The following is an 11,236-nucleotide window of genomic DNA, read 5'->3' on the forward strand; positions in this document are numbered from 1 at the left end:
TTCAGTCTAAAGCTCGAACAGGACAAGTTTTCCAAACACGAAACCCTCTCACCGGACCGGTTTGTATCGATAAACATATTATTAACCTGTCTGGCTACATATACAAAGTGTGTATGTAATTAAATCGATTAAATTCGGTTTGATTCTATCAAACTTGGTGAAAATTGCTTTGGATCGGACCGATCGAGTAGACGAGCTCTACTCTAGGCACACTTACGCTTAATTAATAACATCATACTGAGTTGGAAGTGATGAGGATGATTAGTAGTAATCTAATTAGTAATGAAGAATGAATGAACTTAAAGATTTGTTAGATGAATTAATTTTATTATTAGAAGATCTTGCTAGCGAATTCATCATTATTAGTGGGAGTCCCCTCAACACGAGAATAAGCTGATTTTTTTGCAAGTTGTCTTAACTGTGAAACGCTTCTTCCAAGCTTCAAAGCCACTTTCATCTCAAACAACTCCCCATTCTCTCTTTCTTCCTCAACCTCCTCTTCAATCGAATCTTCTAGAAGCATGAAGAATCCACCAGTGTTTCTGTACATCTCAGACACCATCCCCACTTGTCCACCATGCTCCAACGCATTCACCGCAGTTGCCAAAGCCCCAGCCATAACCGTAACCATGGCAGCCCACGACGACCCTTCACTCACAAACATAGAACCAACCGCCGCAATTCCACTCAGTAATGGCCCTGCAATTGCAAGGCTCTTGTGGATCTTCAAAACCATGTTCCCAAGCCTGTCATAGTCTTCCATGTCTTTTCTCTTCACCACTTCCAACACGTCCTTCAGTTCCCTTTCTAGCCCTTCGTTCCACCCATTTCTTCTTCCACTTCTTCGCTTTGAAGATGGTGATAATGGTTGTTGTTGCGGCCACCAAACTGCAGGTTCAAATTTGGAAGGGAATTTTTCGATCATAACACCCAATAATGGAAGAGGGTAGGCTTTGTCAAGTGCCAGAACCTTCTCCATTGCCTTCTTCACATCTTCCTGGTTAGCGTTTCCAAGTGCTATTGTGGTTTCGATTTGAGACTGGAGCTGCTTGAAGAGCCTCGTGGCGTTTCTTTGTTCCTCCGCCAGCTGGGAGGGTTGGATCTTGTTTACCACCAGCATCATTCCCGTGGCGGCGGAGAACAAGAGCGTGGAGGATATCTTGAGTTCCAAGAGTGGTGTGGCGGCAGCCATGGCGGCCATGGCGGTGGCAGTGAGGGTGAGCATGTTGATGTTGTTCAAGAGGAGGGTGTTCCAGTTGTTACGCTGGTCGGCGACGTTGTGGTGCAGTTCAACCCTGTCAGCTACAGCCTCTAGAATTGCATAGAGTTGTTGAGTTGTGTTGGATGATGACGATGACGAAGAAGAAGAAGAAGAAGAATCTTGTTGAAAGGTTGGTGGGGTTGTGAAACGGAAACCGTTGAGCTCCTCAAATAGCTTTCTGCTTGGTACATAATTATAAGAAGGAGGAACTCTATTAGGGAGCTTTGGGAATTGGATGGAGGATTTGATTCTCTGTGAAGAAGAACAAAACACTGATGATGATGATGGGATGATCTGTAAAGAAGCCATTGTTTGTTGTTAGTTATTGTTGTGTTTGAATAATGGTGGTCTTGCTGTAGAAAATTTGTAATAATATATAGTGCGTAATGTGTGAGCGAAGATTAGAATGGGTCAGAGGTAAGGATACTGTTGACTCGGCTGGTGACTGTTGACTTTAATTTTGGCCCCTTTGAATTTGTATTATTCAAGTTTTTGCTTGTTTTCCAAGGTTACTGACATCCTCAAACCATAGAAAAGTCAAATATAATATCAACTCATCCTGAAACAGTCACCCATCTTACCATTTTTTTTCTCAATGTTTTCTAGGCTAGGATTAATCTGCTTTGGCTTTTTAGTAAAAAAAATTAAATAGTGTCTAATGTTTAATCTAATTATTTATTTTTTTATTTATTTATTTTTTATTTTACTTATAAAATTAAAAATGAGAGATCACACTATATTTTGTTAAGTGTTAAAAGAATTGGAGAGGATCTATTTCTATGTGCGTTAGATGATAATAGTTTTATTTAAAAATTTATTATTAATTAATAAATTATTATATTAAAATTAGTTATTAATATATTTGTGTATAAATATATATATGATTTAATTTATTTTTAATGTGTATTTATATTTCAATATATATTTTATACTGATAGTTGATTTCGATGACTATTTTTAATATACGTAGCATAGTCCATTATTGTATACATAAATTAAATTTTTTAAATTTTTTATATTTACTTAAATGTTTTGATATATACATAAGTTAAAATTTTTAAGTGGTTATATGCATACAATTCTGTTACACTATTAATCTATTATAGAGAGAGCACTTTCAATATTCACTAATAAACATTGAAATAATTTTTATTAAAATATCATTGCATGATTAACATTGGGTACAGTAATAAATAAGTGTTTATAAGTTTATTTTTAAAACTCAATAATTAAGGGAAAATTTAGATGTATATTTGAAATAATTTTTAGTAACATATCATTGTATTATTGTCAATTGCTTCATTTGACATATAAAATAACTATGAAATGTATCCACACACAGAAATATTGGTTATTATCATTGTTTATATCCGGACTCAATGTTACCATCTAAATTTAAATTGTTCATATCCGGACTCAATGCTATCATCCAAGTCCAAATAAGATAAAAAAGGTCAAATCCATAGATTGGTCTCTCCATATAACCGACCTCCTCAGAAGAGGTCGGATTCAATATAGACCTCATCTTAAGAAAGTCGGGATCGAAAGTTAACTGGTAGATAATACTTATTCAAATAAATAACTGTTTCTAAAATCTCTAAACTCACTTCCAAGAGTCATATCTCAACTTTCATAAAATAAAGGGACGGTTATCCTGTTTAAAAAATGGTACTATTTCAACGGTGATTATTGGTTCACCACTATAAATACACTAACATCCATCAAGTATTTCTAAATTTCAATACTCTCAAAACCTGCTTAATCCCTTTGCTGACTTAGGCATCAGAGTGTCTTTGCAGATACCACTCCCATCCCTTCATACACACAAGTCAGACGGACACTCCTTGGCGCGAACTTAGGCAAAGGCTCTCTTCTCCAACGATTGGTCAACCCAACGAATCCAGCCCATCCATCGTAACAATCATCAATTGATAAAATAAAATTAAATATATTATCTTATATATGTAAGTACAACAGACTATAAAATCGAAGATATATATAACGGACTAGTTTGTCAAATAAATAATGAAGACGAGAATGCTGGCTTGAAACAGGTATATGGCAAGGATTGTACAACACTTTCCTATAAGTTGAACTTGTTTTTTGTTTGCTTGGATTTTTACATACTGCATCTAATGTATATATACGTATGTACATCTCCTTTATTAAATACACCAACAAAAGAATTAGTAAAAAAATAACAAATTAAATATATGCAAATGAAGTAATTAATTAGAAGAGTTTGCTGGCGAATTCATCAATCTGAGTTGCGTGTAGACGAGAGGAATAAGATTTTGATGCAAGTTGTCTCAGCTGTGACACACTTCTTCCCAATTGCAAAGCCATATTCATCTCAAACAACTCACCATTCTCTCTTTTATTCAAATCATTCTCTTCAAGTGTGGCTTCAACTCTCTCTTCCAATTGCTGGAAAAACCCTCCACAGTTTCTGTACATCTCAAACACCATCCCTACTTGTCCTCCATGCTCAATTGCATTCACCACAGCAGCCATAGCCCCAGCAACAACACCAACCATACCACCATTGTTATCTCCTCCAACAAAAGCAACACATCCAAGTGCTGCAATTCCAGTTAACAAAGGTCCTGAAATAGCTAATCCCTTGTTCATCTTCAAAGCCAAGTTCCCTAGCCTCTCATACTCCTCTTTGTCGTTTCTCTTTACCACTTCCATCACCTCCCTCATTTCCCTTTCCAGTTCTATGTTCCAACCATTATTATTCTTGTCTTGAGAATTATTATTATTGTTGTTGTTAGGGTTAGGCCACCACCTAGCTGGTTCAAACTTTGATGGGAACTTTTCAAGCATTGCACCTAACAATGGAAGAGGGTAAGCTTTGTCAAGTGCCAAAACCTTCTCAATTGCACCCTTCACTGCTTCTTCAATGGAAATATTAATATTGTTGTTGTTAACTAGGGCTATTATTGTGGCTTGGATTTGGCTATGGAGTTGTTTGAACAGTCTGGTGGCGTTCCTTTGTTCCTCGGCGAGTTGTGAGGGTTGGATCTTGTTCATGACAAGCAACATCCCCGTGGCGGCGGTGAACAAGAGAGCAGAAGATAGCTTGAGGGCAACAGAAGAACCATCGTGAGTGGTGGCAGCAACACCAGCCATGGTTGAGGCAGTGAGTGTTATCATGTTGATGGAGTTTAAGAGGAGAGTGTTCCAATTGTCACGTTGCTCTTTCATGTTGTTGTGCATTTCAATTCTGTCCGATACTGCCTCTAACACTGCATAGAGTTCATGAATTCTTATTGTGGTGTTTGTGGCCTCAGAAGAATCTGTAGTAGTAGTAGTAGATTTACGATGATATGCATCATCATCATCTTCATTATCATGTAGTATTTTGATGATGTTGTCATTATTCTTCTTCTCAAATAATGGTGCTGTTGTTTCTTTGAATTTGTGCAACCCTTGATCAACAATAAGCTTTCTCGTTGATGCTTTTGGAACATTGATAGCGCAGTTGACTCTCTTCAAAGACAGTGTTGATGAATGTTTAGATTTAATATTAGAGCAATAACACGATGAAGCTAATTGTAAGGAAGACATTATTGTAATTGCAAGTGTTTGTTTTCTTTAAGGAGGAAAAGTAGTATTGATTTGAATGCAGATATTGAGAACAAGGTTGGTTCATATCGTATGTGTATTTATAATAATATATAACGAAATAAAGTACAAGATAAGAGAAAGTGCTAGATAGATACAGAAAAAATTGACCATTGGATTGGGTCCATTTTATACCATATAACATATACAATTATGTCATCTTATTGAATTATTATTCTTGATGACCAAGTCGGTCCTGTTCATTGTTCAAATTAAAATATTGTGACCATAGTATGAAGCTTAGTCGCCATGCTTGCATGCTGACGTAATTGTGAGAAACTTAGCACTGAAATGCATTCAGCATGCACTTTTAGGCTAAGGACACCACTTCAATAAAAACACTAAAAATATTTTTTTGAAATGTTTATATATATCATGATATTATTAGATATTTTTATTAAATCGATTAATAATTTATTTTTTAATAAATTAGAATAAAATCGGTTTATTATAGTAACAATAATAAACTCAATTGTCCGCATTATAATTGTTAGATTCGATTTGATTTGATTGATTTATGCAATTTAAATCAAATCATATGTAAATTTTCATTTTGATAAAAAGATAAATATATTCTTAATTTTTGTTTTAAAAAAAAACCATAATCCAGTGAATTATATAAATTGGTTGGTTTGACCAGACCTGATAACAATTGAATTTATTGTTATTGTTATAACAAAATTAATTTTATTCTAATTTATTAAAAAATTTAAAAATAATTAATTTATTAATATGTTTAATAATAATACGACACCTAAGTATCTTTATCAAAAGACTTTTATAAGAGTATCTATCTTCCTTCACTTAATTACATAAATTTAGAGACTAAATTATACGTTACATACCCATTGGATTAATGTACGCGTTTTATAACAAGGACATTTTCTCGATCTTTTAGGATATGAGATTTATTTGGGTACATTTCTCTTTATATGAGACATATACAAGGGCATAAATTTAATAATATTGGATTATATAATAATGGTTATGTTGAGCAGATATGAATATTAATATATATAATTGAAAATGTGTTAAAAAATAGTTTTACTTCTTTTTTCATATCTTTTTATGTGGCAATGTCAGTTGTATATTTCTTTTGTTTCTTATTGACTTATTTAAATCAAATTGGTCAATAATATAAATTCTATTGGTCAGTAAAATTAATTAAATAATAATAAAAATTCTATCGAAGATAAAGAAAACTTCTGGTAAACATGTTTGAAGATGACTTTTAATTTAAAAGATGTATTCTTTGAAATTAAGGTTGTTTATATATAGTGAAAAAATAAGAATATAATTTGACATTAATATTTGAAATAGTGTGCATTTAGAGAATTTGTAGTTTTATAAATTGCGAAAGACTTTTTTTTTTCAGAGAGAAAATTCATCTTCCCAAAATATATATGCTAAAGAAGCAAGAATGTGCATCCACTGTAGTCAAAGGCTGTTTTAACTTCTGTGATACTAGTATATTATATACTCTATCTATCAACATATATTTATTATTGGTTGACAAAATACATATTATACTTTAGAGAACTAAGCCAATTTCAATCCTACCAAATAAGTTGAATAAAAAATTCACTAAAAATGAATTTGTTCAGTTTAAATTTTAGATATTTTTAATTAAATTTTAAATATTTTTGTTTTTAAAAATTTTGAATTTTTTATATTAAATATAATATTCGTTGTATATGTTAGCTCACAAAACTTTCTTAATTTTTATTCTTAATTGCAATTTTCTTTTTTAAATGGTTATGCATGTAGTAGTTGATTCTCGGAAAAAAGTAAGGAAGAACATTTACTTTATTTTTACCAAAAATATTAGATACCAATATTTTTTTTATTAATATTAGTTAATATTTAGTCAATAAAAGTTATTTTTAGTGACAGAATTTTTAGTAACAATAATAAGTTAATAACATAATAATCATTATATATCTTATTTAATTTATATTTTTGGGGTAAGTATATATTTTTCATTATTATTATTATATCTTATAGTGATAATTATATACTTTTTACAACTATTAAAAAAATATTTTCTAGCAATTGGATGATTGCAGCTAAAATTATTTAATAATAAAATATAAAATGGTTAATATATAATTGTCAATAAATTTATTAGTGACTATTTTTATTATCGCTAAAAATAAAATAAATGATTGCTAAAAATAAATTTTCTAGAGTACTAACATTTATTTTTATACTATTAGAATTTATAGTTTATAATTTAAGGTAAAAATTTAATTAGAACTTACAGTTAAATGTTGGCTAAACATATAATAAAATTTGTTAGTCATGCAACATTTTTCTACGAGAGAAAAAATATTAAGGGACTAATATCTTATTTTCATATTATTAGAATTTAGAATTTAAAATTTAACATTTAAAATTTAGTATTTAATATTTAAAATATTAACCAATTATTAATTAAAAATAATAAATTTTGTTTACATTATAGCATTTTTCGTATATAATATATATGTATATTACATAATATGTACATATAACAATTGATAAAAAAATATATACATGTATCGTTAAATTTTGCACTACATTTGTTTTATATAAAAGTTGAAATATATATTTAAGAAACAAACTGCAACTTGTAACAAAAAGTAAAACTAAGAATCTTATAACATCTGTATAAATTAAAAAGAAAAGACCACGGTATAATTCTATAATCCTATTTTTCATGCATGAAGATTGAAGAGAAATGAATGTATAAGTTGATCCAAAATATGCATATATACCATGTGTATAATTGTTACACAATACAATGAATGAAAGAATATGATTAATTACATGCTACAGTCGCATATACACTTTTAAGAAAGTTAAACTAATAATGAATGAATGAATTAATGATGTTAATAGCCTCTCTCAGAATAACTTGCTGGCGAATTCATCAACCGTGATTCCCTCCATTCGACAGGAAGCAGATTTTGAGGCAAGTTGCCTCAGCTGTGATACGCTTCTTCCCAATTTCATTGCCACCTTCATTTCAAACAATTCTCCGTTTTCTCTTTTCTCCACATCACTCTCTTCCAAAGTTGATTCAATGGAGGTTTCTAACTGCTTGAAGAAGCCAGCAGAGTTTCTATACATTTCGAAGACCATACCAACTTGACCTCCATGCTCGAATGTGTTGATTGCAGCAGCTAAAGAACCAGCCATGAGAGGCACCATTGTAGCCCATGAATTACCATTGCCAAGAAATGCAGATCCAGCTGCAGCAATGCCGGTGAGCAAAGGGCCAGCAATGGCCAAAGCCTTATTCGTCTTCAATGCTATGTTCCCAAGTCTCTCATAGTCCTCGCTGTCTTTTCTCTTCACTACTTCAACGATCTCTCTAAGTTCCACTTCTAATTCTTCACTCCATCCATTGTTCATTTTCCCCTTCTTTTGGGACTGAGTAGTGGAAGGCCACCAAACAGCAGGTTCAAATTTAGAAGGGAACTTTTCAAGCATGGCTCCCAACAATGGAAGTGGGAAAGCTTTATCAAGTGCCAAAACCTTCTCTGTTGCATTCTTCACGTCTTCCTCAGTGGCATTTCCAAGAGCAAGTGTTGTCTGAATTTCGGACTGAAGCTGCTTGAAGTATCGAGTTGCATTACGCTGTTCCTCGGTGAGTTGAGAGGGCTGGATCTTGTTCATGATGAGCAGCATCCCCGTGGCGGCGGAGAACAGTAGAGCAGAAGATAGTTTCAAAGCCAGAGTTGGCCCAGTTGCGGCGGCAACAGCAGCCATGGTGGTTGCGGCGAGAGTGATCATGTTGATTGAATTCAAGAGAAGAGTGTTCCAGTTGTCACGTTGGTCCCCAATGTTTTGATGCATTTCGATTCTGTCAGCTACAGCCTCCAAGATTGCATAGAGTTCAACAAGAACCTTGTTATTATTATTAGAATGTTGCACTTGATTGTTCAGATTCTTGTCTAACAAAGGAGTAGCAGTGTCTATGAACCTGAAATCCTCAAGCTTAGGTTTGGAGGGTATCTTAGGCACTGATGATTTGAAATCGATTCTAGGAATCTTGGGGACATTGATTGCAGCGTTGACAGATCTCTTTGATGAATGATAAGAGAGCAGAGCTGACGTTGCTTGTACGGAATAATAAGCACAAGAAGCCATGAGAATTGAGATAGCTAGACAATATGATTGTATATGTATATGTATGTAACTTAATGAAGCTTAGCTTGTGTTAATTGCTTGAATGAATATGAATGTATGTTAGGGGAAATTATAAGATAAGATGAGTATTTATAATGTATGTTAGTGAAGAGAGGGGAAGGGGTCAAAATGAAAATATGGAAAATTATGGTGTTGACTAGTATACAATCAGAAATTGAAAAGGTCGCTGTTCAACAATCAACATTGGCATGGTTGGGGGTCTTACACCTAAGAGGACATAGAACCAAAAAGCTAATTAGAGCTCAGCTGCGCATCATGACTGCTTTTTAGCGTATAACAAAGGCTATTCATTTTCTTCATCCCTCCGTAACTCTTACTTCTTCAATATAAAACGATATGCTTGTTATCGTTTTTGACCTACTACCCTTTTAAAATTAAAATTATATATGTGAAATCTTGTCAAATAAGAAAATCCACATGTATTTAATATACAAAAACAAATTTCTTTCATTTTATTGAAATATCTTACTTCTCCCTAATAATGGGACTCACTCACATAAAGACGTTTAAAATGTTTTTTTTTTAAGATATTTTTTAATAATTAAAATTTAATTTATATAATCGGTCAAACTGTATTATTTTTATCAAAATTAAACCAAACAAACTAATTTGACCAAAAAATCGATAAATCAAATCTTGAATCAATCTAAATTAATATTCTTTTTTATAATAAATGGTTATAATACTCTTATTAAAAAAAATGACTATAATATTTTTATTATATATATTAATTTTAAAAATTTTAAATTCTATTTTAATGATGGCATAGAGAGAAGAAAAAGATTAGGATTTAGAATTTTTAAAATATATAATCAAAATATTTTAAGTCATTTTTTATAATAGAAATATTATAGTCATTTTTATAAAAAATATTAATTTAAATTAGTTCGAGATTTGGTTTATCAATTTTTCGGTCAAACCGATATATTTCGTCTAATTTTGACAAAAATAATATAATTTAATCGATTATATAAATTGAATTTTAATTATTAAAAAAATATCTTTAAAAAAATATTTTAAATATCTTTATGTGAGTGGTTCGTATCACTGTATATATTCAACAGAGTATATGACAACATTTATTATGTATGTAGTACTTAATTACTATCGTTACGATATAAAACTGATGATTTTCCATTTGAGATAAAATCATGGATATAAATATAATAAATATTAATTAACAACGCATATATTAAACTATTTGTTGTAAAAATGATTTGACTTTTACAGGTCTAGGATGAGTAGTTCAATTAAAGAGAGTTTGAAACGAGTCTTTATTTTGAATTAATGTTTATTCTATAATGATGTAATTGAATATTTCGTGAGTTTGACATTCATAACATAGAAGAGAAAAAAAACACACACACACACAAACATATATATATATATATATATATACTATAATTATATAAATATTGTTAAAGTTTAAATTATATTTTTTTATATTTTAATAATATCTTTTAAGAAATATTATTAAATAATAAAAAATATTATTTTAATTTTAGCACTACTTTTTTAAAATTATAGCTACTATAATCATCAGAGTATAGATCATACTAACATCTCACCCATATATATGTATATCATTTTCCAAATAATTATATAAGTTCTTTAATATTTTAAATTACTGTTATATCATGCTTTATCATATCGGAAAGGCTTTGATGCGATGTGATCAACCATATACAACTCTCATAAAAGAATGAATTATTAGGGTCACATGATCTCCATAAAGAATTCGATGTATGACAAACAAAAAGTCAAATAAGTATAAAAAAGGAGCCCCACCTTTCGGATTGGTTGAACTGCAGCCACACCTGTCATTATCTACTCATTAATTACTATTTTGAGAAACATAAATCTAGGACCTTGCATAAAGAACAAATATTTGATTAAAAGCTAAGCATTCTTTAATAATTTATGGGTTTTTGCTATGTTTTCTATCTTTCATCTCTCCTTAACTTTTAGAGGAAATATGGAGAATTAATAGAGTATTTGTATAATGTGTACAATAAAAATTTAAGAATGTTTGATTTAGTAAAATATTAGATATTTATTATTTTTAGTATTCGAATGGTTATTCTAGATAGTATAGGTTATTGTGTTTGAGAAATTAATTAGTAATATTTTATCTTAAATATTTATTTTTTA

At 30.9% G+C, this 11,236-nt stretch overlaps 2 protein-coding genes and 1 pseudogene across 2 annotated transcripts; all 3 read right to left on the minus strand.

Moving 5' to 3' along the window:
- Positions 1–306: 306 nt before the first annotated feature.
- LOC112795928 (probable F-box protein At4g22030) lies at positions 307–1,823 on the minus strand. The gene has a single exon (XM_025838145.3). The coding sequence runs from the start codon at positions 1,568–1,570 to the stop codon at positions 332–334; it is 1,239 nt and encodes a 412-aa protein (XP_025693930.1). The 5' UTR covers positions 1,571–1,823; the 3' UTR covers positions 307–331.
- Positions 1,824–3,242: 1,419 nt separating this feature from the next.
- Positions 3,243–4,895, minus strand: LOC112795929 (probable F-box protein At4g22030). Its single transcript, XM_025838146.3, has one exon. It carries the CDS (start codon positions 4,832–4,834, stop codon positions 3,494–3,496), a length of 1,341 nt encoding a protein of 446 aa, XP_025693931.1. The 5' UTR covers positions 4,835–4,895; the 3' UTR covers positions 3,243–3,493.
- A 2,705-nt stretch (positions 4,896–7,600) lies between these two features.
- Positions 7,601–9,108, minus strand: LOC112794167 (probable F-box protein At4g22030; annotated as a pseudogene).
- Between the last annotated feature and the right edge of the window lie 2,128 nt (positions 9,109–11,236).

This window comes from Arachis hypogaea, chromosome 4, assembly GCF_003086295.3.
Source record: "Arachis hypogaea cultivar Tifrunner chromosome 4, arahy.Tifrunner.gnm2.J5K5, whole genome shotgun sequence".
Classification (NCBI taxonomy): domain Eukaryota; kingdom Viridiplantae; phylum Streptophyta; class Magnoliopsida; order Fabales; family Fabaceae; genus Arachis; species Arachis hypogaea.